We start from the raw sequence: 26,155 nt of genomic DNA, 5'->3' as shown, positions 1-26,155 counted from the left end.
AAAAGAACCAGACCAGTAACCATTTCTCAATAATTATGTAGGAAACCAAGAGCAGAGCAGTATACAGACACTTTTATAAATACTGTCACTTTTCCTGGGTAGTTGAGCTCAAGCAGCATAGCCAAGGAGAAAGAGGGTCAAAGATGTAAACTCTAAGGCTGTTACTGGAAATCCTCCTCTTCCTGGCATTGAAAGGATTGTTCAGATGTACCTTAGAGTTAGCACTTTGAACACTGAATAGCAGGACAGACTTTAAACCCACACGACCCAGAGCAGTGGTTTGTGCAACGTACCATAAGGATGCTCTCCCTGACCTGGCAAGCTTGATCGTTCAGCCGAAATTCCAGCTCTGCAACCTCCTGACGAACAGTTCGCCTTAAGAGTTGCAGGTGTCTGCCTTCCTCCCTGTAGGGACAGCAACGAAAATACACTCGAGTGAGCAGTGAAAACCCTCCTCTTCCTATGCTCCAGCATAATGCCTGTATCTCCCCCTGTTGCAGTCTTGTTTTTACCCATGATGACAGAATACCTTACAAAATAATAAATAACAGCCCTTGTCTGCTTGACTCCCATTTCTCTGACTATCCCAGTTGCAAGATTAAACACATTGTAGTTGCAGATCCAGCTTGAGTCTGGGCAGGTTTATCACCAGCACAGAGACTGCATAAATGTCCTACTTTCAGGCAGCTCAAGACTGGAAGCCCCCAGCAACTTTTTCTGAACCTGAGGCTTCGTGGTAATCACTGTGAGCTTGGGCTGAGTACATGAAAAGCTAGTTCAAGTTTTCCTGCATCGTCCCTGCATTGACTGTGAGCACTAAGTATGTGGCCTAAAGCGAGTGATTTGTCAGAGATCGCTCCCACCTCCTTCCCTGAACCCAGCATTGACCTGGGACACTGAGATCCAGCTGACCAAGATCTGTTCCTGCATTCCTATTGCTATTAAAACATAGTATTTCCATGCTAAAAAAACTAGCCTACATCTATGGAACAATATTCCCCTTCAAAATGCTCATGTTTAAGAGCCTTGACTAGTGTGGAGAGAAGCTGGACTTTCCCCTGAGCAAAACCCACATCACAGTACATTTCTCCTCCACTTGCGGGATGCCCACAGCTGCACCTCACTGACCAGAAGTGCTGTTGGTAACACAAGCGACCAGACGCGTTGCACGTGCTCATGGGCTCTTGCTGATGCTAGCTTTGGATTTTGGTAAGTGCGTGAGGCTGCCATTACCTTCCTTCATCTGGCATAGCCCCGGAAAACAGTGCCTGCTGTTCGGTCATTTGCTGTTCAATTTCATCCAACTTCTCCTGGAAGTGCTGGCAGGAGCTCTTCATTGCTTCTATTTCATGGAGGGTACACTACACAGAAAAGCAAGAAGATGCCCCACTTCACTACTTTTCTTTGAGCATTTCCATGTCGAGTGCATTTGAAGCTGACAGCCCAAACGATATGGGTCCTCCTCTTACCTGCCCAACAAGGACTCTGTGAGCAGCTGCTATGAAAGTCCAGATGGCACTTCAGGTGAATTTGCTCTGGGTGCATCACTCACATCCCAGTCACCACCTTTTCTCCTAAAGCATGTAGGATTAAGTCCTGGCAATATCTGAGCCAATGAGAATTTCATTTTTGCCATTGAAGGGGAAAAGGACTTTGATCAATGTGCCAAATTCTGATGTTATCGCACTGTTGTCAGACATTATATTTGAGCAATATGAGTTGCTACGGATTAATGATAGGTTAAATTACTGTCCACTGGAAGTTAGAAACTGTTTTTAAAAAGAGAAAGGAGAGGGGGAGAGAGGGAAGATGAATAAGAACTATGAGAAGGAAAAACATCTTTCATGATGGGTTCTGCTAAGTGTTACACTGATAATTTCTCATCTATTACCAGTTAGAAACCTAGAACTGGATTTATGTAACCAAATGCAGACATCTACGGCAACAGATGTACTTGGAAGTACTGAAACAGAGCAATTGTTCTGATCCAGACATAGACATCCATAACAGGTCAGAGGATCTATGCTGTAAATGTGACCATTACTCTTCATTGAGAGAAGGTATCTAGTATGATTGATCATCTACATCTACCCTGATGTAGCCATCTCTACACCAGGAATGTCTCAAGGCAGGGGAGATGGATGAGCAGGAGTGGCACATGAAAAAGTATAGGCAGATTTGCAAGTTACTACTTTGTAGCACAGGACTAATACAATGGCAGCCCTCTAGTGACATTGAAATAAATCCTGTAACTGGAGTCTATCGATGTCTGAGTTTCTAGCCACATTAAAGACTTTTCCTCGACTTTTCACACCTTGTCCAGAGCAGTAATGCAGACAGCATCATCCAAATGATTTCTGAGACAATACCATCTGCCTTCTGAAAGCATGCCCCCCTAATATGCTGAAATTGCTCCCAGTGCAAGAAGGCATTTGGCATGTTCCCATCTTAGCAAATTTTGGTCTCTTGTAAGCCATGGGAAGACAGTGTAGAAACCTGCACTCCACTGCTGACCTCTGTAAGTGAGAGAGAACAAGAGGCATGTTTGCAAAGCATAGAAATGCCCAGTCTCTTTGAATTCCAGCAATCATGTCCTGTGATGATCTCCTTGTGTTTGTGTGCTTGAATGTGTCCCTCAGTCCCAGCAAGGCCTGAAACATGATGAAGCCCTCCCTGCTAGGGGATCAGCTTCAGCTAGAGGGCAAAAGATGCTCTCCATGCGTTTGAGAAACCTCATTCTCAATCTCCATTTCAACGCAGCTGCTATGTCAGGCACAGTCCTGATGTGCGTGACCCAGGGATAAACCATCCCATAGCAGTAAATTAAAAAATCTAGCCCCAAGAGTCATGGGATTGCACCAGAAAGAGCTAATTAGAGACTAATAGTAGTGTGATAGGGCCAGTCCTGTGACTGCAGTGGAGGTGAACTCTTCTAAGTGTCTGCTCCATGTGGAGCATAACTGGTGCTTTTAATGCTGCGGGTCAGGGCAGCAATCACACCCCACTGAGGCAGTCAGGTGTGTTATGAGCACCTTCAGACTGAGTGTTGGCTGATTGCCCATTTGCCCCCTACCCCAAACTTTAGTCTTGATCCTCAGACAGTTTTCTTGTTCCTAGATGGGAGTGTGTGGGGTGCAAGTGAGCAGTGCCCACATAGTAATCATGATTTCTTCTACCCGCTACCAAATCTGAGCAGAGAGAGGCCTTTTAGCCATCAAAAAAGTGTGTCCAAATGAGCTTAAAGAGCTCTTGTCCTTCAGGTCACTAGGAAGAAGGTGATGGGCCACAGACAAATTTCTAGGTGGTTCCTAAAGGCTAACAGAAATTTGGAAAGCACCATGCAAAAGATCCAAAAGGCACAGTGTGTGTAGTTTTAGTAAAAAGTTGTGCCAGCCCTTACAAATGAGGTACAGGCAGCTCCCCTGGCACTGGCTCTTTGAGCATATTACAGAGCACAAATTCACATAGATTAATTCGGAGTTCATGCTCAGCAGGGATGGAGGAGGGACTAGCTGTTCCAGGACTGATTTCATGCAAGACCTTGTTTAAGGTAAGGTGCATGTAAACAGGGTAAATTTACTGTCTAACAGTTACTCCGTAGTGGTTACATGCATTCCCCATGTATGCCCTTGGCAAATGGGACATAACCTGAGCGAGCTTCTCCCAGTAAAAGATGTAGAAACTACCACACCTGTAATGCAAAGTACAAAGTAGGCATGGGTGTAATCTCTGCAGAGTGACTAATATCCAGTAAATTCACTCGCTTATTGTACAGTGACTTAGATGTGGAGCCATATCCCTAAGAACAGATCTTGGGTAACAGTACTGTGCAAAGTCTGTTCCTCCCACATTCCCTGTCCACAGACTAGAGAAGACAGATCACCATTAGCCCCTCCTAGAAGAGTGATAGAATAGCAGTGAATCAGTGAGAAAAGTCTTCCCAGTCCAGCATAAGGTACTGACTCACTGCCATCTTGTGGCAACAGCAAGATAGCTGACAAAAGGCATATTTTCCAATATACTGTTCAAAGAAAAGACATTGCAGATTTATATATTCAATGACGGAGCAGCATAAAACTCACCAGTTTCACTTTCTGAAACTTTTATCTAATAATTTTCTTCCCCAATATGTACAACAGTTCAAGTTTCATTTCTTTATGAAGAGCCAATAGAAGAGGAAAAATGGAAATGCCTGCAAACTAGCAGGAGGTATGACACCCCTTCCACATATTTCTCAGGATGCAAAAGCCACTCCTGACTCCCCTTCCTTGCTTTCTTCCCCAACACACCCTGAGTCTTGCACAACTTTTGGGAACTGTCAGCAATTCTGAACAAAGCAATAAAAAATCTGGTGACTTTTTCCTATCAGTATTTTTATTGTAAATATTCATCTTAGCAAGACTTTAGATTTAATGCAGGCCTCTTATTCTAGCACAGTAAAATGGCTTGAGGCTCTGAGAAGTCACATTTCACTTTGATTTAGAGCAGTTTGGCTTATGGTATGTATCTGGGTGTTCAAAGTTAGTCTTTAATAAACACTAAGTAACATAACCAAAATGAGTTCTCTTTTTCTAAGAGGATTACACTAAATCATGTAACCTTGCATTTTCTGTGGTCCAGTATGTTACTCAGTTATGGTAACTCAGCTGATTCACAGGAACTCACTGAAACTCATTCTCATCTCTCAGCTCTTCATTTGACTGGTAAACTTTATCACACAGTTCGCAGTAACCATTTTACAATTGAACTGATGTACATAAGTTACTAAAAGAAGCAGCCCAACAAAACTGAAGGTACACAGATATGTTTGGCATTTTTGCCCAGAAGGGAATGCTTCTTTTCCATTTTCTCAGTTACATTCCCAAGATATGTCTCACTAAAGAAGCAAGCATGGCAGGAGGGGAAAGGAAAAGGCAGCTTGTACATTTAGCTCATTGGCGTGTCAGCTGTCTGCATATACGAAGAAACCTACTCACCGGAGCAAGATTACGCGTTGCAGTGTCCTGTAGGAGCATCAACGTTTTCAAGAGCTGCAGCTCAGTGGCGACATGGTTTGAGCAGCAGCCCACAGGGTGTTGGAGAGAGACAGCCACGGGGAAGGTCCAAGGGCAGCAGCCGTGGCAGCAGCAGCAGCAGTGGCAGCGGCGACTGCCCTGCGCAGCCCCGGCACTGGAGGCTTCACCCCAGTAGCGTGACCTGTATTTGCCACAAAGCATGCTGTCAAGAGAGGCTGATTTTGTCAGGCGAGTATGGGGTGGACAAAGCAGTGGTGACCGCCTGGGTTTCCTGGTGGGAATGTCGGTTTGGCTGGAAGCTTCAGTGGTCTGCTTCACGCCATCATTTGAAGCCCCTGGGTCTGACCATATGACAGGACTACGCTCAGAACAATGCACTAACACATCAGAGAAGTCCACAGGATCTTCCCTAGCAAGGCTTTCACTGAGAGGAGCATTTTGCCCTGTGCCCTTCGCTCTTGAAGTAAACTCCAGCCCTGAAGACATCTGAACAGTAACAGATTTCAGAGGAGCAGAAGCCATTTCACTGTTTTGGACAGCGTCTCCCTGTTCCGATTTGTTAGCACCTAACATCCCCTCTGTGCTACCAGTCTCCTGATCTTCAGATGAACTTAATCTGGGCCCCTCCCCGAGGCAGGAGGGATGCCTCCGAGGTACTTGCAGAGAACAGCTTGAAGCTGCACTGCTCCCACTTTGCGCTGCTGAGTCCCACTGCGGAGTTTCTGGGAGCCCCATTTTGGGGGAGCATCTTGTATTTTCCAAATCACCATCCATTTTGCAGAACTTCTGCCCATTTGTCACCTCATTCACTGCAAGCGGGGTACCATCTTTGCTGACCACTTCCGCGCCCCACCAGAATCCTTTAACATTTCCTGTACAACCTCCACAGGCACTTTCACGACATGAAACTACAATGTCCTTTTCAGTCCAGCACCTCTCACCTTCATCTTCACCTCTGATTTTGCTCTTACTGATGACTGCAGGGTTTATATCACTCAGTTCAGTGAAGGTTTCACTCATCTTTTTGTGTCCTGTACTAAAATATAAATGACAATCAAATCTGGAGGAGCTAGGATCACTTTCATCCTGAGTGTCACCCTGAAAACAAGGATTATGCTCTTTTATGGACCTCTCTTTTTCCAGTTGCTTTCTTTCAATTTTATCCTCTTTCTTGTCCATGTCATGTAACACTTCTTGGACAAAACTCTGTGGCTCAGCATTACATGCCTGATACTTGCCATTTTCTGCAGTCAGCAGCAGATGAGTCTCTTCTCCCTGGTCACTACATGCTTTTGTTGATTTAGATACTGTCAAAATGCTCTCGCAAGCTGTGATGAAGACATTAGCAACACAATCATCTGGCTTTTGTTGAAAATCTTGATTTAACATAGGAAAAACTGCCCTATGTGACAGAGCTGTTTCTTGATTGTGGATATCAGAAATAAAATTAATCTTTCCGGACAAAGGTGCATTCTGAAGGGCGGGGGGGGGGGGAGAGAAAGAGGAATTGAAATACTACATTTGTTCTATCACACTGGTTTGCCCACCACTATTTTGCCCTGGACACGCCCAAAGAACCAAAGAATCAAAGATTCTTGTAATATTTCTTCTCTAATGCCTGTAACCTTGCACAAATCTTGCATTAGTGTGGTGGAAGAATTGCACAAAGTTCTGAGAAAGCTTCTCGCCTTCTGAGATTTTCTAGGAGGATGAATTTGTTTTCACAAAGCTTTCACAGCTCCATGATTTTCTTTTTGTTACTTGTGCCAGGTTTACAGACTTTTCACAGACCTACCGATGACTATTGCCCATTTCTTACTTGCAATAGTACAGGTTCTGGCAGGTCCTCCATGAACCCACTGCTGTCTGACTGGCAGCTGCTTGTTCTTGTCACCACCACCTCTGCTGCGGAAAACAAAAGAATAAGAAAAATTAGAAAGACAGAAAGCAGTACCAGGCCAAAATGAATATAGAGCTAAGCAGGGGCACTTTAAATGTACATTTCTAGAAATATTCTTGATCCTGGCCGGAAATCTGCAATATTGCTACAGCCAGAAAAAAAAGTCACAAAATGTGCTCAGGATAGCTACTGCTGATGTTACTAAGCATTGACTTATTCACCAGTGTAATCATCAACTGCAGATTTCAGATTTAGATATATTCACACAACATACACAGTGTAAATAACCTATAAAGCAGCCAATCACTTTTTTATCCTTTGCTAAAAATGTTGACTTTTGAGCGTTAGAACTGGCTCAGACCAAGTCTCATTCATACCTATGTAGTTTCAATGTCTTCAGCCAGGAGACTCATGCAGGGAAAGGGAGCTGCCCTAGCCTCTCCCTAGACCAGTTTGTCTCTACTTTGATGCACCGTATATCATCTTTGTTGTTTTTTGGTCTGAGTACAGGAATTCACAGTAACAAGCAGAGATGATGTAGGGTTGCATGGCAAGACATAAAGGCAAGAGGAAGATATTTTAGATTTACTCCAGAAAAGGTTTCTAATCTAGCAGCCACATCATCTGGCTAAATCAATTCTTACCCCAACTTTTGCAATTAAATAAATTATACACCATTAACTAGCTGATTTCATTAATAAAAGCCAAGTCTCTTTAAAAGTGCAAATGCTTGAAAGTAAACCCTCAGTTATCCTGTACATCCCAATGCCTCTCAGCCCTTGGATAACTGGCACTTTCAGATAACCTTCATCCTCAGATAATGCCCTCATTCTCAGATACCTGGCACAAAACCAGAGGTAGGGTTGGGGGAGCAGGCTGAGGGAGTCTGCTAGGGAAGGGAAGGGATGGGGACTGAGACACTCTGGATACACTTCCTCTCTTGTTCCTTGCATACATAATCACTACTGAATCCTAAGGTTTTTTATTTTTTGGTTATAGCTGTGAAAATATGACAATTCACCTAGTAATTCTGAGACCCAAGTTATTAATTCTCATTTGTGTGAATTGGAAAATGCAAAAAAAAAAAAAAAAAAAAAGGCTAAAATTATGTTTTCACATATTAACAGACTATGGGCTTTATTAAATATTTCTTGGGCATCAGTTAATGAAAATGACACAATCTATTTGTAGGCAACAGTTGTAAAATCAAAACCAGATATAATTTTATGGTTTTTAAATTAATTACTTGCATTGTCAGTCCTGGTATCATCATCAGCACACCAGTCACTCACTCACTTTCCTATCTCAGATGAGAAATATGTGGTTCCCATCTCACACATTACAAACTCTGCAGTGATGTTGCTGAAAATTGCCTGTTTTGTGGGTGGTCTCAAAACTCATCCTTGCAGTTTCCCACAAGCGACATCATGGTTCAGCTTCTCCCCCAGGGAGACTGCTCTACAGATTCTCTAAACTTTTTTTAAAGCTGTTTCAATTACCCTTTGCATCTTTGCCAGCTGTTGCTTCCAGTGTGTCAGTCTGGCCTATAGTTTTCCATACATAAAAATGAAGAAAGAAAGGCTTTGAAAAATTTTGAAAAGCTGAAATGTTTCAGCTGCTGTAGGTCCAACCAATTTGAGACTCAAATTATTCGAGTCTCAAATACTCAATTGTATCCTACAATCATAACAACCGACCTTCAGGCTTTAAAGTCTGCAGAGTTAGAAGCCCACATTATCTGCTTACCTAGTGTTTTAAGGTGCCTGTTTTTCTCCTGAGACACATAGGATACCAAAGTGGCTGGCATGCTACTAGAAATTACATGTAGGGAAAACCCCTGTAACTTTTAATGGAAGAGTAAGTGTGGTTAGAATTCATCTTCTGACTTGGTCGAAACCAGGTGGCTGTAGCCAGGTTTGACCAATTTATTAAGATAAATGCGATGCATCTGCTCCAACAACAGTCAATTTCGTTTGTGTAGTGCAACCGCGCAGCCTTCCCACCCACATTTACATTAATGCACGAGCTAGAGAACTACCCAAAACGTGTGGCAGTGGACTCCAGGCTGATCTTTAGGCACAAGGTGAGACATTGAAGACTGGATGAAATGTCTGCAGACCAAGTTAATATCACTACAGTTAGGCTACAGAAAGACCTCCATGTGTCTCCCTAGACTTGCCCTGCCAGGAGGTATGATGTGTGCTCTACTATCATGGCTCTCATTGATTAAACATGCAAGGTATGTAGACAAATCAAGGCTCAAAGCACTCTGAAAGGCTGTCTGGATTTGTATTTAAACATGGTAATATAATAGGACCTAATTACCATTCTGAATGTAAATCCAGTTTCTACAATTTTTATATTAGCAAAATAGAAACTTATAAAAGAGAAGAAAAGTATAGTAGAAGGAGAACAATGTTAAGCAGAGTTCACCTGTGCTTGTTACTATGATTTCCTGCCCTCAGACCAAGTAATAACTTTCATCTGAATTAGGCATCTAATTTGCACCTACCTACATATTAGATGTGTAATGAACTAATACTCCTAGAGTAAAGGCTTACATTCCCCATATCGTCAGTGCAAAACAATGTCTCTGAGGGTCTGAGCTGCAGTTCTTTTTCAACTACATTCAGATGCCTAATTTAATCATTACATCCCACAATGACTTGCAAGATCCTACCCAGTATGCTAGGCCCTGTTGAAGGTAAGCAGGAGAAGGTAAGGGGTTTTTAAAAGATGAGATGTTCCTCTGAATCTGTAGCGCTTTATTCGAAGCCAGTCAAAATTCCCTCAATTTCAGTGGAAGCCTGAATTTAAAAAAAGACTTAGTAAAAATGAATATGGGCCTCCAATTCAAGGTGGGATAAAAAGCTATGAACAGATTGGCAAAGTGCTCCTACAAGGACTTCAAGCTGAACAGCACGCTCCCGGGAGAAATGTGGAACACGGTTGTGTTGGGAAGGCAGGTCGTACTGCAGGCTGGGGCTGTGCCAGAAGTAGATTAAACATGATAGCCTTTTCAATTTGAGGCAGCCCACTTTCAACCTATGTAAATATAGTTTGGTTTCATGTCTGTATACCAGGGCCAAGTAATGTTTGCATAATGGCGGGCAGCATTTGCATACCAGTGAAACTGTTTTGGGTGAGGAGTGGGCCAATCTATCACTTCTTTTCCTCTTAGTGTCTCAAATAGCAATTAAGTGAGACTGCAAATTGGACCGTGCCTGATGCTGTCCTGAGGAGGAATAGAGTTTCCCTCTTCGTGAAATTTTCAGCAATGTTAACAGCTTGCCAATTGTAACGGTCCAGTTTTTCTTGGCAGGCTCTAATATCCAGCGAGGATACCCATAGCCTGAGTTTCTACTAGGAGATTGACTCTTTACAGGTGTGCGTCCAAAGTGGGTCTTTGCTAGTTCTCCTAGGACAAATTACTCTATCTACCAGGTATCTGAAAATGTCCAGGCTGGATGCTGGTAATGGTTTGTCCCAGAACAGACTAGCATCTAAAGCCCTTTCAGCAGTGGCCAAGGTCACGTTTAGGGACACCGCTTCTTCACAGCAAAAATTCCTCATGTTTAAATGAACTAAAGCCTTTTAGCAACTGAAATATTGTCTTTAGAAGGGATACAAGTTGGCCAAAAGGATGGGGGAGAAGGTCGGCAAAATGTACATAGTTTATTTTGACATTTTTAAATGCTCTCACCTTTCTCGTTCAAATGAGCTTTTTTTTTTTCCTGGAAGCAACTTAATTTTTTCATTTGAAGAATGGTGCAAAAAATGGGTTAAATCACCTGAACATTAAGCAAAACATGTTTTTGCTTCTAGTCTACCCAAACTGCATTTTTCCCTCGATCATTTGGTTTAGCCACTGAACCAAAATATCCATTATTCATGTAGCTCTGCTCAGTTCTCCTAGTGCGTGGAGACACCCAAACCTGTAGAGATTCTGCAAATACATGCAGAGCATCACACCAAGGAAAGATAAAGTATGTTTGGAGAAGAAGTAGAGACGCAGACCAGTATTCAACTATGAACTAAAAATTACAACTCTGGGCCCTGTACAGAGAATACATCTGGTTATGCTGGAAAGAGGGAAACTGAGAATCGCCCCTGAAGATCTTGGTGAGGAAAACCTTGGCTCTTCGCCTTTCTGTGCTAATTGAACTGGGATAGTTTAGCTCCTGCATCCCATTTCTGTTCTGCCTGAATTTTAAATAAAAATAGGTTAGAGGAACTTACTAATCGGGTTTCTGCTTCACTTTGTATCGCATAAGAAAGTACATGCCTTCCAAATCCCAAAGGTCCCACAGCTTTCCAGCCCTTACTTGATCAATCCAATTTCATTAAGAGACTTTTTCTCTCCCCTTATTTGCATGCAGACACAGTGGCTCTCATTTTCAGCAGCCTTCAGTGTAGGAACTTTCTGAAACTACCAGGCTCCTAGGTTCAACATTAACAAAAGAATATTCCCTAATTATTAAAAAAATAGGTGCTGGTGTACAGTTCTGCATTCTTCTGAAGACTCCACAGCTGGTTTTCTGTGGACTTGGCTGCAAACAACACAGCCTCTTTCTAGTTTCCAGCCTGGAGAATGGTTGCAAACTGTAAAAGATGCCGTGAGAACTACTACACTGCTTGTAAATAATAGCACATTTTTTGCATGTCTTTTGAATCACATTAACCTTGATGAATGTACTTCAATATTTGTTTTCTACATAATTTGAGTACATGGGGAAGCATAGGCACAAAAACTTCAAATGCAAGAGCATTTGTGCAAATTTGAACTTTAAATTCACAAATTAAAATCTGGACTGCTCATCCTGTCATAGGAAAAAGCAGAATGGCTAATTGCAACCTAGCAGTGCTGTTCAAATTGTAGATATTTCTGTAGCTTTTAAAACGTTGCTGGACATTGATATGGATAAATATTTCTAAAACTATCTGCTACGTACATGGGACCAAATAACACACAGAAGCCACAATTTAGTCAGATATTTTGTAAAAGAAAAAGAAGCCTGAAGGACTTACTTAGAATAAGACTTTCCCACTTTGCTCTATAGGCAAAGGCATTTTTGCAGTATCTCTTACACAGAACTCTCAAGGCATTAACTTCATTACACCTTAGACATTCTGGCTAAATTCAGCAGGGAAACTAGATTCAGGCTTAAATCTATGCGTAATATTCCCACACCCAGAGTTAAGTGGACAGCCAAATATCTCACTGACTGCGCCTGAAGAAACACATTCATTCAACAATAGTTGAATTCAATAGTAGTCAAACGCAGTAAGAGATGGGGTGAATGAAGATCACACCACATCCACAGACGTGCCAGAATTGAATGGATATTTTATTACATGTTGGATGTTTTGGTTTTTTGCTTCTCAAACACAGGCATCAAATGCTAAAATGCTTTGTCCACCAAAGCTGCTCAGCACTACGGCCCTTACGACAGCGAGTGGAAGATGTGAACGCTCTGATCCTCCAACACAAGGCAAAAAAATCAAGAATTTCTATCTTACATGACAATAAAGGACTTTAAAAAATACATTTTCAAACAGTACTTTCAAAATAAAAATGGGTTCATTTTGAGTAGTTAACTGCATCCTTCCCATTTAGACGTTTCACTCTGTCTCCTCCTGCTCTGCAAATTGATAAATCTGTATATTATCCTTAACAACACTGCCCTGCCTATGGCATCACACAAAATGATGTTGCAGGGTGAGCTGGCTACGCGCTAGAGGAATACGTCAGCTGCATGGCACAGTTACAGATGCTCCAGTCCTACGATGGCAGAGCTGCTGCAGCTTACTCCCCTCTCCTGCTACTCAGAGGATAGGCACCACTAATTTTTAAGTATCACACACCACGATATGGCCATTAAGAGCTAATAAAACTCCACTGAAAATGTGTGTTCTGCATAAGCCAAAAAGAACTGTTTTTTCAGTGCTGTTATCCAGAACAGTGGACTTTCTGAAGCTCACTCAGCCTTGGTGCATTGGAAGAAATCATTTTGTACAACTTTCAGGATTTTGAGAAAAGAAATGTTGTTATTCGTATCAGTCCCCATGTATGTGGAAAAACTTGATCCCATGTAAATGTTCCATAAAATCTGTTTGTTCCCAGCATATCGTACTGTCTTTCCTTAATCTAAGAAGTAGCTTCCCCACAGGCAACTGCACCGGTTACTGATTATTGCCTATGAACATGAACATTTCATTTAGTGCCACTGAAATCTCAAAGGAAAAGTCTATTCTTAGTCTTTTTTTTTTTTAATATCCCTGTACAACTTCTGTAACACCGATTCACTTTCGGCATTGCAGAAATGGCGATGAACAAGCAAACTGAGGTGAGAAAGATCTAGTTTATAGTTCTTTTCTGGCCAAATGCAACACACCGTTCTACAACTTGCCCTTAAGAGGGTTCAGTCCAGAACCGCTTGCCGCTGGAGCAGAGCTGCAGCACTCGCCTCCCTCCGTACAGCTACAGCTCGGGTTTGTGCTGCATTTCAGGAGAACAGTCACCAGATGGCAGCAGCACATAAACCACAAACTGTTTTCCAAAGGCCCAAACCAGAGTTTTTATCCACCTCCTGCAATTTTATTTTTCAATGACATTATAGCAGAAATTAGATAAACCATCTTATTAGAATAGCCATATTATTTGAAAGCAAATAATACACCCCAAAATGCACCAGATGCAGCAAAAGCTCCTATTTTTATTCAAAGCCAAGTGTAACTTAAATTTGTCTATCCCCTGCTCCCTTTGAATTGAAGGGGAGTTTCGTGTCAATCATCTTACACAGTGTGACTGGGTGAAAATATATTTTAAAAAAGTTCTATACAAAGCTATTTCTCTTATTAATTGTGCCCCGCTGTGCTGATACGTGCTGTATGAACGGAACAGGAGAAAGCTCTATGCCCAGAAGAGCAAAACCTGGCTCCTCTGAGGAATTTCCTCCTGCTTGTCAAAACCCAGTTCCCCCAGCTCTCACCCAGTCTGCAGTGTTCTTCTCCCCATCACTTTAGGTACCACTGGCATATGGAAGACTTCAGGTATACTTTTCTTTTTGTGGGGGTGAAGCCAGATTCATCGTGAACAAGGGGGGAAAGCCCTGCAGCCCCCGTGACTGCAGCCACCTCAGGTGGGACACGAGCGCACGTATCCTGCACCCCGAGGAGGTGAGACAGGGCCGGGGGGGACGCAAGGTGGGGGACACATACGTCATATGACAGCTGCCGATATTTTGCTTCATCTCCGCCTTCAGCCTGCAGTTCTTTACACGTTTATCATGGGGGTCTGGCTGTCACAGCCATCATTAGCAGGAGACACGTGCATAGCTCCAGGGGCCCTGGGAGTGCGCACACCGTGCGTGCTTCTTGTCCTCCTGCGCAGCCTCCCACTCCTCGCCCAGGGCCCGGCTCCCCGCAGAGCTTTGGGTGCCCACGTCCCCCTCGGAGGACATTGGCCTAGATGCTCTCCAGATATCAGCCATAAGTGCTTGAGGGAACCAGGTCACAGAGCATTAAAGACACAAACTGTGCTGGCCCAGAACATGACAGCAATAGCTAGGTAGCAAATCCACGGCTATTGTCAGAGCATTCAGCTTCAGTCCTCCTCCAGAACACCCGAGGAAAAAAGCAGTTTTGCACCAAGTTCCAGCCAAGTTTTTGGCTTAAGATTCAGTGTCTGGTATGGTTATGTCTAGCATGCTCGTGGCACAGCACAGGCGGCAGGCAGAGCACAGCAGCCTGGAGCGCTGCCCAGGTTGCAAAACCTGTCTAAAAAGCAGGGTGAGAGGGTGCACTGTCAGCTCCACAATGCTGTGGCTAGACAGCCACTGGTACCTGCACTACATGCTAGCATGCTTTAAAGCTGATGCACATGCTTACTGATTTAAAACTAGCTTCAGTACATCTGCTGCGTGCTACAGTCAGCGCCGCGACAGCAGGTATAAATATACTCCTTTGTGAAATGCCTGGGGCTGGTGGGTGGGTTGGTTGGCTCTCTCTTTCACTCTCTTGCATTACAGGTTGTCCTGAGCTCCTGTGTAGAAGGAAGCTTTGGAGAAGAACTGAATTAGCTGATAATATTCTGTAAAGCTACTCATTAAAGAAAAATGAAACCATTTTAATTTTTTTTTGACTGTTCATTTCCCCTCCTTCCTACCCAAATCAGGTATGAATACGGGCAGGGGAAGCATGTTCTCTACCTTGTACATCACAGAAAAGGATGTAATTTCCTGCACTAGTGAACCCTGTGCCTCTCTAGAGAGGGTCAGAACTGACATCTGTGGGCATTGGTGGAAGAGGTTCACCATCCAGAAGTCTCCACCTTTGCCCCTTTCAAGAATATCCCCAGTACAATTTGGTCCACAACTCTGGAAACCTCCTTTAACAGGTTGGCTGGAGCTACAGAAAGTAATTAAAGTAGCTGGGGACAGAGGTCATATCAGGTTTGGTAATACAGATCAACATCATGAATCTCCCACACTGTTGCTCAGAGCAGCGGACGCATCCCTGCAAACTGCCGTGATCCTGAGCAAGGCCTTCCCCCCAAGTCAGAGTTTCCCATCACCTCCTGCCTGTCCTACACAAGAACACACTGCCCTAGAAATGGTACAAGTATAAATGAGTAATGCAAGAGCTGAATTTGACAGGAAAAGAGAGAACACTATAGGCAGTTCTCTGTGATAAATGATGTTTCTGCAGTCTGGGAGGTTAGGAGTAGTGATGAATCTAGTCAAAACCTGAAATTGCAGTCACTTTGACAATGGTCTTTTATCTTCCCTCAGCTGATGAAACAGCTTCAAACTTTGCCAGATCCTCCTCCTACTTTTCCTTGAGAGTCAGTATCACTTCCATCTTATTTCAACTGAGCTTCAGCCAACTGTCATTAATTCAGATTCGTGCCGCTGCCAAATGTCGGGAGAGACGGGTGATGGTTGTGTCTGCTTCTGATGAAAATGAGAGGTAGAGCTGAATGTCATCAGCCTACACTGTAGATCATGTTACATCACAACTTCTCCCAGTAGCAGCTGCACAGAGATAATGAATAAAAAATAGGCAATCGCAAGGAGCCTCATAGGGCGCTCTGCAACTGAGAGCACCTCACAAAAGGGAGGATGGCTTCCAGCAACTCTTACAGAGACCTTTGAGAAAAATGAGTGAAAAGCCCCTATGTTTTTGCTAGGTCCTACAACTTCTGGGTGGTCAGCAGTGCCCAAAGCAACTAGGAGGCCAGAGCAGGTATCTGGCTTTTGGGTGTTACTTTGTAGAGATCAACAGTCAATTATAATAGCTCTATTTCCATGGTAATAGCCATTAAACTGCATTCAGGGGGTCTAAGAATGTCAGGCTTGGTAAGCTTGCCTCTCTTTGTCAGTGATATTTTCCCAAGCAGAAATGCTAAGTATCAGCCAGTAGTTGACAAGTATGTAGGCAATGTATGGAATAAGAATCATGTTTCTCATCTGTAAAGAAATCAGAGTTCTCCAGAGCATAAAAATATACCCAGAATAACACCAAAAGGTCCCCTTCTCACAGGTGTCACTGACAATGAGGTGAATCAACCCTCTCATAGCAGCCATGGCAAAGCAATGCGGTGCCATCAGAAAAAGTATGTGAGTTCTCACAAAGCCGCCTCAAAGGCTAAACTGGATGTGGGGTTGGGATTTTGAATTTTGCAGCAAGGTTCAAAGGGTCAGGCTGTCAACTGGAACAATTAGTATAGCAACATGGAGGTCCGTGACTGCACAGGCAAGGCTCTGATCCTCCTATGGTCTGTTGAGGGCATGGGAAGAAAAAGCAGGGAAGGAAATATTAGAAAAGACCTTTCAAGATCTCAGCACAACTTTAGCATAACTAGATTTCATTTCAGAAGTTTTCTTGTTTAAAAGGCTATCACTGTTAATCTAAACCAATGTCTCTTAAGTATTTGATTGTCCTCCTGGATACCTAAGGTATTTTATGATTTTTTTCCTCCCTAAGATTTAAACAACAGCAGGTTTTATAACTTTCACTGGGCCATCTGCCTTAAGTATGCGGTGTGTGCATATTCTTTCCCACTAGGATGAATCAGCCTGCTTCAGTAGGACCTAAAATGACACATACATGCAATGAAATGTTATAAATGTGCAATGACTTTTAGGAATGCACTCACTGAAAATCATACAACCCCTCAAAGCTCTTGGGATGGCTGCTTAGATCTGAGGACCACAGGTAGGGTGTCCCGACACCACTGGTGGGTGGCGTGACCTCCCAGAAGCCATTTCAAAAGTCTGCTAGACTTCCTTTCTTTGCTGCCCATCTAGTTTTGCTGAACTTAGACATACACCTGTGCATGAGATACATCAAGGAGGACTGTGGCAAAGCAAAGCAGCCAGGGTATTCTCAAGAGCTGCAGAAGTAAATTGTCTTTCTAGGAGGACTTCACTGAGGGGACCAGACAACTCAGGATGTTTCTGGATGGGGAAAAGATGCAGGAAGGTTTGAAGACTCGTCATTTCACAACTTTGCTTTTCACTTTTCTCTGTCTCTGCTTCTTTCTGGGACCACAGGATTTTCTCTCCAGACTTCTTCAGGATACAAAATGCATTAAAATGATATGGGTTCCTCTTATTCTCACTTACAGATCCCTTATGTAAGAAACAGGAAAGAATAAGAAGGCTTTTACATGGTTCATGTGCAGAAGATGGGAAAAATATGGGCTGCGGCATCATAAAACAAATGGAGGCAACCCAAAGCAGCCTTAAAGAAGGCGGATGTCTCCTCTGTGCCAGGTCACCTGCAGAAGATAAAACTGTTGCAAAGAGGGATCTATCTATTATGGATCTATTATTCATCACGTTTTATGAAGGGAGAACTCATATTTGGAGACTGTATGTGATCATTAACCAATGCCAAAATTTAACATAAATGTCAGGCAATATCAACACAAGAGCAGTTGTAGGACATTTTTAAGTTCAGCTCCTGATTTTGGCTGCAGCTTTAGCAAGTCTTCCCTTTGGCTGTCTCTTTACCTTTCCCTTTCCTTTAATCTGTACTTAAAACTAAAACTCATTGTGTTATACATGAAGAAAAACAGTGTTATGTAGGCACTACAGCAAATAGGAAATGTGAAATAGCAGTTCACTTCTTAATACTGAAACTAGAGAAAGGTACACAGAAGATCCTGTACTCTTTGAAGCCTAGGAAATATCTGTGCCTATTCTTCTTGCACTTTTGTAGACGTTGCTCCTTCAGTTGCAGGCAGACATTACAATGGATAATGGATAATAAACAGGATTCACGTTCTTGGCACTCAGTCAATTAAAAGAAATACCAATTGCATTCTGCGAATATTCCCATGGTGCCAAACCATCAGAGGAGTTGGTGAGTAGGAGGAGTGAAGGTGTGATAATTCAAAGAATTGCTACTTGATAAGTCACAGGAGCTAATGTGTTAGCTCAGCGTGCAGGGAAGCTAGGACGTTCCCAGCTGCCGCAAAAACTGGGTGCATGCGATCCCTGGCACCACTCGTTGGGACAAGATGAATCACAAGCGCTTCGGTAGCAAGCTACCATGTCACAGCGAGCCAGATGGAGGTGGTTACTTCCCTGATTGATTGCCTCTTGGGCTACCAAGGGCTTTTCCAGCAGGCTAATGCCTTTCTCTTGGCACTCAAGCGCCCGGGAGCAGTGTGTCCGCTCGGGTCAGCACCGTGCAGGAATTCCTGCCTTTTGGGTGTGTGGCCGCTCCGCAGAGGGAGAGGGAAGTAAATAAGGAGCAAGGAGGAGCGGGTGACTACAATGTGCACTGAAATAACACCGACTTCCGATGCCTCCCTAATAGACATTGCTGCTAATGAATTTTCAGGCACGTGCTGAGTTAACGGGGGTGAGCAACATTGAAACATCCTTTAGTTAAACCCAATGCTTTACAAAGGCTAATTGAAAAAGGAAGGAGCAGCAGGGGTGGGGGAGGGAGAACAAGGCAGAAGAGGGGGTGGAGGGGGAGAACAGCTCTATTTTTCAAGTGCTGAATATGAAATCCCTGCAACAGATGAGTTTACATGCAAGCCTGCACCTCATCAGGGCAAAGATACAGTGAGTGGAGTCAAGTAATTTTCCTCTGCACACAGCATCCCCAGCCCCTTACCCTGCCCAGCCAGCTTTCTCAACTGTGAGCTTTAGAATATAAACAGCCAATAAGTAAGGACAATAACTGTAGTTCCTGCTGAGAGCTAACTCTGTCTGTCATGCATTTGCTGGGTCCTAATACAGGACAGTGAATAAAGCTTCATTACAGAACAATGGAGTTAGCTGCCAGAGCCTACAGATTTGAATAAACAACAAATAAGCAACATCTGCTCCAGCATATGTGTATGGTAAAAAAAAAGTCACAAAATAAAAGAATTTGTAAATGCCAAAAGCAACACTAAACTGCCAGTGCTACTGTAGAGTGAATTTTTAATTGCACATGCATACAGGCAGGCTGTGGGTATTAGTCTCACATATGTCTGGTTGCTGCCAACCTGGGAGTATAGATGAATTTAATTAAATAAGGATTATCCCTTCTCCCCAGTACAATTACTTATTTATAACAATGATAAAATTGCCTAATAAAAAAGATTGTAATATTTTTTAAAACAGAGCTAGAAAACACTCCGCTTTCCCTGTAAGTCATTCAGAGATGTTTGGGGGGGTTTGAGCGTCTTTTAAAATTAAGTCTCAGCATTCTGCCAAGAGAGAGGGAAAAAAAGCCTTATCATAAAGCCTACTGCAGTTAAACAGCCAGAATCTACATTATGGAGAAATATAAAGAAGACACACAGCAGCCAGGGAATTGGCTTTCATGGGGAGTGTAGAAAATTAAGCAATTGGACTAAAATTGAGGCCAGGCTACAGAGCCAAGGGACAATACCACTGGGACAAGTACTTCTATAAGTCACCCGTCTCTAACATGCTCCATCTAGGCAAAGCAGTCTGTTCCTGTCTATCTCTATTTCTTCTCATAGTGGGCACCTTGCATTTTCCCACTCAGGTGAGCTTCCATTTCCGCAGGGTCATGTCAGGCTCTCACATCTGCGTCATCACTCACACCCTTTCCAACAGAGCCCACAACCAAATGAGAGTGGGCCCTTATGGTATCAGGCACAGCACAAGCCTTGAAAAATAGGCAGCCTGTGCCCCAGAGAATTTGGAGGCCAAATCTAAATTCAGGCATGCTCTCCTGGGAGCTGAGGTTTTCTTTGTGTAGGCTTCTGATGGACTCTATTTCCCACTCACTCCTATTTTGAGGACCCCTGCTTATGGGTCTGAGCCACATTCTGCTGAATTTGGTACGAACCTTCTTAAGAGCTAGGTATTATCACTACTAACAATATTACATTCACAACTGGCAATTTTTAGACTGTTTCCATGATGCACAGCAAGTTGAAGTCACAATAAAACTCCCATGGGTATGGAAGGGTATGCAATTTAAGAGCAGTGGGAAAAAGAGAGAGAATATGAAAAAAGCCTGTAAAAAAAAGCCGGAAATCTCCACTTTAAATTTAGGCCAAGCATCAATGACAGTAAAACAACAGAGAAAAAGAGAGAGAGAAAGAGAGAGAGATTCCAGTGTTTAAACAAAACTCTAAAATAGTATCATGGTTCTGCAAAGGCATAAATCTTACATAAGTTCACTTTGCTCGTATGATTTTGATTGATCACTTAACTGGATGACAGTCCTTCCAGAATTAAAAACAAATAATTAATTTCTGTGTTTTCTGTCATGAAATCACTACTAATTACATGCTTATTCCTATGTCTTAAAAGAGTATTCAGGGCATACAGTTATTTTTACCCTTTACATTGTGATTGATACACCTATACAATCTGCTAAATCCTTTAACTAATGCCTTTCATCATTAAATAGCACAGTCATTTTTTAGAAATGGACAAAGAAAGGAAAAAACATTGGTGGGTACATTATTACGTTTTGAATTTTTTCCCCACTGGGCTATGTCCACATTCTCTTTTTTTTAATTTCTCACTGAATGTTTGTCCAAATGGTGTTTTTCACTGCACCAGTCCTGAGGAATTGCTATTCTTTGTACAGATACCGCTATGAGCAAGACTACTGGTATGGGGGCTCATGTTTGTTCACGAAGATCAAGACATCCATCAGAGAACAAAATCAAAGTAACCTCACATAACTCAGGTGACAAATCATACAGTTTGAAAAGCAACAAGGACCTGACATTAAGCCCCAAAAGTCACTGGAGCCACACATTGACAGATTGGACACTTACAACCCAGCCAGAAGATGTGGCAAGAGCAGCTGAATGCCATAGATATGCAATGTATTACACAGTTTAAAAAACCCCTAGTAGAACGGCAAACTTATGCTTACAGATAATTTGGTAACAAAAATAAGCCTTCCAGAATAGAGGAGTTCATGATTTGCTCTTATCACCTTTACTGAGCTCTAACATTTACCAAGAAAACCCCACACACTTTGATGAAAACACTGCCCTTGCTGAAGTCAGTAGGACTTATACCACTGCCTTCAACAGGCTCATGATTTCACTCCTGCAAATCCAGCTGCCACTGCAGCCAATGGTATCTGTGAATGACCAGCACCAGTGCATATCTGATTTTTTTTTTTAGATACCTGTGTATGAACTTGGGTTGCTTAATTATTTGTGCTGGCTCCCCCAAAGTAATATAATGTAGTCCTCAAAAGGTGAGGGCTTACCAAACTTTCACCTTTGTCCCTTGCTATCTGCTTCTTGCACTTTGGTCACAGCAACCCCATGCAGCACTACAGGCTTGGGGAAGAGTGGCTGGAAAGCTGCCTGGCAGAGAAAGACCTGGGGGTGCTGGTTGACAGTCGGCTGAATATGAGCCAGCAGTGTGCCCAGGTGGCCAAGAAGGCCAGTGTCATCCTGGCCTGTATCAGAAATAGTGTGGCCAGCAGGACCAGGGAGGTGATTGTTCCCCTGTATTCTGCACTGGTGAGGCCGCACCTCGAGTACTGTGTTCAGTTTTGGGCCCCTCACTACAAGAAAGATATTGAGATGCTGGAGCGTGTCTGGAGAAGGGCAACCAAGTTGGTGAGGGGCCTGGAGCACAAGTCTTATGAGGAGCGGCTGAGGGAACTGGGGTTGTTTAGCCTGGACAAAAGGAGGCTGAGGGGAGACCTTATCGCTCTCTACAACTGCCTGAAAGGGGGTTGTAGTGAGGTGGGTGCTGGTCTCTTCTGTCAGGTGGCTGGAGATAGGACGAGAGGAAATGGCCTCAAGTTGAGGCAAGGGAGATTTAGGTTAGATATTAGGAAAAATTTTTTTACTGAGAGGGTTGTCAGACACTGGAATAGGCTGCCCAGGGAAGCGGTTGTGTCACCATACCTGGAGGTATTCAAAAAGCGAGTAGATGGGGTACTTCAGGACATGGTTTAGTGGGCATCGTTGATGGACTCGATGATCTTGAAGGTCTTTTCCAACCTAAATGATTCTATGATTCTTGCTACTTATTAGTTCTTCCACATTAAATTTCTGCCTCATTTAAAAAAACCAAACTGCCAGTCCTGCTTTAACCACTGGTTAGCAAGGGTCCTTGGAGAGCAAGGCTGACCGCTACCTGCTCTGGAGAAAGCTCCGTTTCCCCAGTACTGCCACCCCTGACAGCAAACACTTCTCAGGATCCAAGCTGATTGCCCCAAATGACAGCATAACATCTGGTCTAACAGCTTTGCTTTTAATCCTTTCATAGACTCCTCAAATAACTTATTTTCTAACACATGATTCAATGCTATGTCCAGTCATGTGGTGATAGTCTATGTGGTATAGGAGACTCAGATGATGGGGTAGAGGCCATCCTGCCACCAGAACGTCCTGGTTGCACAGTCCTGGCTGAGCTGGGTACAGGGTGGCTGAAGAGCCACTGTGTCCAGTCTGCTGGTTGACTAATCTCCTAGGGATCTGAGAGTTGGCTGATAAGGGGTCGTCTGCATCTGGCAAATAATTCACCAAGCAGGAGAAAAGCTTTGGTGTCGCTTGGAAGAGTAAAGCAGTCTGCTTAAAGCATCAGACAGGCTCAAAGCTGTGCAGGTGAGGTAGCCTTTTCATGTGTACTCATCGTGTCTCCCTGACAAGCCAAGTGTATTTTACAGCCCTATGATTTATCAAGTCTTATGAGCTAGACTGCCATGTCTAGAATAATGCATCCAAATGCTAGAGGTGATGGGAGCAGAGAAGGAAAACCTATTGTTAGGATAAACTTTAAAAGCAGGTACATGGGAACAGTGTTTTAAAAACAAAACTGGCTAAATTGTCTATTTCATAACACTCACCTGAAGTGGTGTCAGGAGCATTTCCACATAGACTTTCATCCTCAAAACTCTGAATCTGAAAAGAAGAGGAAGAGAGGAGGAAAAATTCTTATTGATGGTAATGATTATGAGTATACGCCTTATTATGAGGGGGGTTAGGAGTTAAAACAAAAGAAAACTTTCTGGACATTTCAAAGTGAAAGCATAAAATCATTCAGATAGTTCCTTTTTTGATTGTCTCCTCTTTAAAATATTTGGTTTTTGTCATAAACCAGGCTCTAGTCTCAGAACATTTCCAAGCCTTGCTCAAAGTAATCAATACATAAAGGTTCCCAACATATAAATACACTATCTTGTTTGAACAGCCTCAGAGAAATGTCCCTAGAAAAAAAATATGACCTAGTAGAAGAAACCCAAGGAAATGTAACCATATGGAGGCAAATTCTTGCCAAAGAGTGTATGTAAGGTCAGAATTTTTTTCCTCTAGGAATGAAGACCCATCTGACTTTTTCATATTATCCAGGGGAACATCATGTCATGGTGCTGCATAAACTCCTTCAGAGCTAATAGAAAAGGGGATCTATTAGATACAAGTAACACATGAACATGCATGTTGGGTCTGTCCTCCATCAAGTCTGTAGCTCAGGAGATCTCTAAGCCCCTCATTGTCAAAGGCCAGAATAATACAGGAGAAGAATTGCTCTATATGTGCCTGTTATTCTGTTCCCCATACATCTGCTACTGGCCATTGCCAGACTTAACACTTTAGGTGGCCTGATGGTTTCAGCAAGTTCATGGTTCTTACAGCCTTAATTTAATGATGTGTTAGAGAAAACTCAGAAGTTAAACAATATATACCCTGTCTAATTTGAGCATACAGCATTCACCAAATTGTCTTAGACATCAAACTGGAGAGTTTACGATCATCTGCATTTACTGCTCTGTCAATGTCCTCACTTTTGTGTGAGTCTCTAGTCACAGAGCTGCAAGTCCAGCATGCTAAGTGCTTTACAAAGACATATGGGCTGCTTTGGGACTATAAATTTACTGTGCTGGAGATGTCCGAAAGACACCTTCTCCACTGAGGCTGATAATCAGGCCTGTGCTCTGATTCTTGAGTCAGCTCTTCCAACACAAAGGCTGCACCAAACCTTGCACAGAAAAATACACCTTTGGAAGGACTTGAAAAGATAAATATCCTTTCCTTGAGAAGAATGCCACCACCTTAACCTGACCTCCAATGCTTTAAAAAATGGAAAATTTTTTAAGCCGCCCACCTTTTCCAGCCACTCACTGCTTCCTCCCTTCTTTCCTTCCTTTCCTTCCCTCCCTCCCACCCTCCCTCCCATGCTCCATATGTTTTCAGGGGGCTGCCAACCATCCCATTTCTTCTCCTTTCTTTGATTCTTACAGTAGAGCTTAATTTTTTGACTCCTTCATTTTCCTCAGTCTTGAAGTATGGCTGTAAAGGGAAAAGTATTCCTGTAGGTATCCCAGTGGAGTCTGTATGATTGTAGAGTATCCTACCATAGCCCTTTTTCTGGAGTAGCACGGCCAGAAAAACTGCTGCTCACAAAACAACCCTAGAAGTAAAAAAGGGACCGGCAAGTATTCTGGCCTCTGCTACTTCATGTTGAACCCCCACTGACAACCCACTGTTGCTAAAGCATACAGAGAGCTGAGTATCATGGACTTTGCAGACTGGATATGAGAACATGCTGCTGTTATAAGTTATTCTGGTTTTAGGATGCTTAGCATACAGAGCGATAAAATATTTCAAACACTGCTATAAAATCAAGGCTAATTTTGTGATGCAACTTTCTGAAAGAGCACACCAGAAAATGAGCTTAGGGATAAAAAAAAGATAGGAAAAAAACCCCAACCCTGGTTAATGACTGGATCTGTAAAAATATCCTTTACCATATGTATTAGTGTTCCTGCAACTTCCTTCTATAAAAACACCCCAAACCTAGCACTGCATAAAACACATTGGCATCTTACACTATCACACTGGTTGAATGAATCCTACCTCAGTAACTTCAGTGCCAACTTCTTTGACAGTATCCTAACACAAAGACAATTTAAAATAATCAAAACCCCAATGAGTAGTGTAAATCCTACTGTTTTTCCCCATAATGCTGCTGCATGGTGTTTGTTGAAATAATTTACTCTAGCTTCCATCATGAAAAAGGGAATCCAAACTTATACCATAGGTATGGGTGGAGGTACGTTGCTAGCACAATACACAAAAATCCACCTCACCTCTTCCATTTCAGATGAGTCTGGTAGCTTGCAGTTTAGGTTAGCCACTTTTCTGAGCGTGTGGGCCACAAGCAAAGGTGGCTCCTTTCTTGGCCTGTATTTGGCAGGCACCTCACATGCAGGAGAAAGGTGGGGCTGTTCTTCAGCTAGGTGCGATGAAGCCCAGGCTTTCCCCGATGGAGCCCAGGCTTTCCCTGATGGAGTCGGTGGACACTGGCATGTGGGATATGCTGAGGCACCTTCATCTCTGGGGGTTTGCTCCTGGGTCAGACAGCCCAATGTAACATGTGCAGAAAAGCCTGCCTGGACTGTTGCCCTCTCAGCAATATCTGCACAAGAACAGCGTTGCTCTTTCCTACTGGGCAAGTTGGCTTCCCCAGGTGCCAGTGAGCCCTGTTTCAGCAGCGTTGTCTGCCAAGAAGCTCTTTTCAGGAGCTGACCTATTCTCCTCTGCTTCGCTTGTGTGACCACAGGTCTGCTCTTTGTAGCATCCAGGAGAGCAGTCTCATCCCCGCCGGCATTCTGTGCTTTGGTCTGCTGGGTGTTGACGTCGGTCAGCAAAGACGAGAGGGCACTGCTTACGTGGTCAAGTACTTCCAGCTGTCGAAAACGTTCTTAAGTTTGGCAGAATGGAAGGCAACACGGTTATTAAAAAACATAATTTGAAATAGTCACATGCAACGAC

At 43.2% G+C, this 26,155-nt stretch overlaps 1 protein-coding gene across 1 annotated transcript in view; it reads right to left on the bottom strand.

The window, feature by feature from the left end:
• The window catches only part of ITPRID1 (ITPR interacting domain containing 1), a 47,530-nt gene that overhangs the window by 3,134 nt on the left and 18,241 nt on the right, over positions 1-26,155 (bottom strand). The window contains 6 exon segments of the mRNA XM_069770042.1: positions 294-405; positions 1,234-1,361; positions 4,977-6,488; positions 6,835-6,920; positions 23,230-23,284; positions 25,471-26,084. Of these exon segments, the coding sequence (XP_069626143.1) occupies positions 294-405; positions 1,234-1,361; positions 4,977-6,488; positions 6,835-6,920; positions 23,230-23,284; positions 25,471-26,084 (2,507 nt within the window).

Source organism: Haliaeetus albicilla, chromosome 2 (assembly GCF_947461875.1).
Source record: "Haliaeetus albicilla chromosome 2, bHalAlb1.1, whole genome shotgun sequence".
NCBI lineage: Eukaryota > Metazoa > Chordata > Aves > Accipitriformes > Accipitridae > Haliaeetus > Haliaeetus albicilla.
The sequence above is the reverse complement of the archived record's forward strand: the minus strand, read 5'-3'. Positions and strand labels throughout refer to the sequence as shown.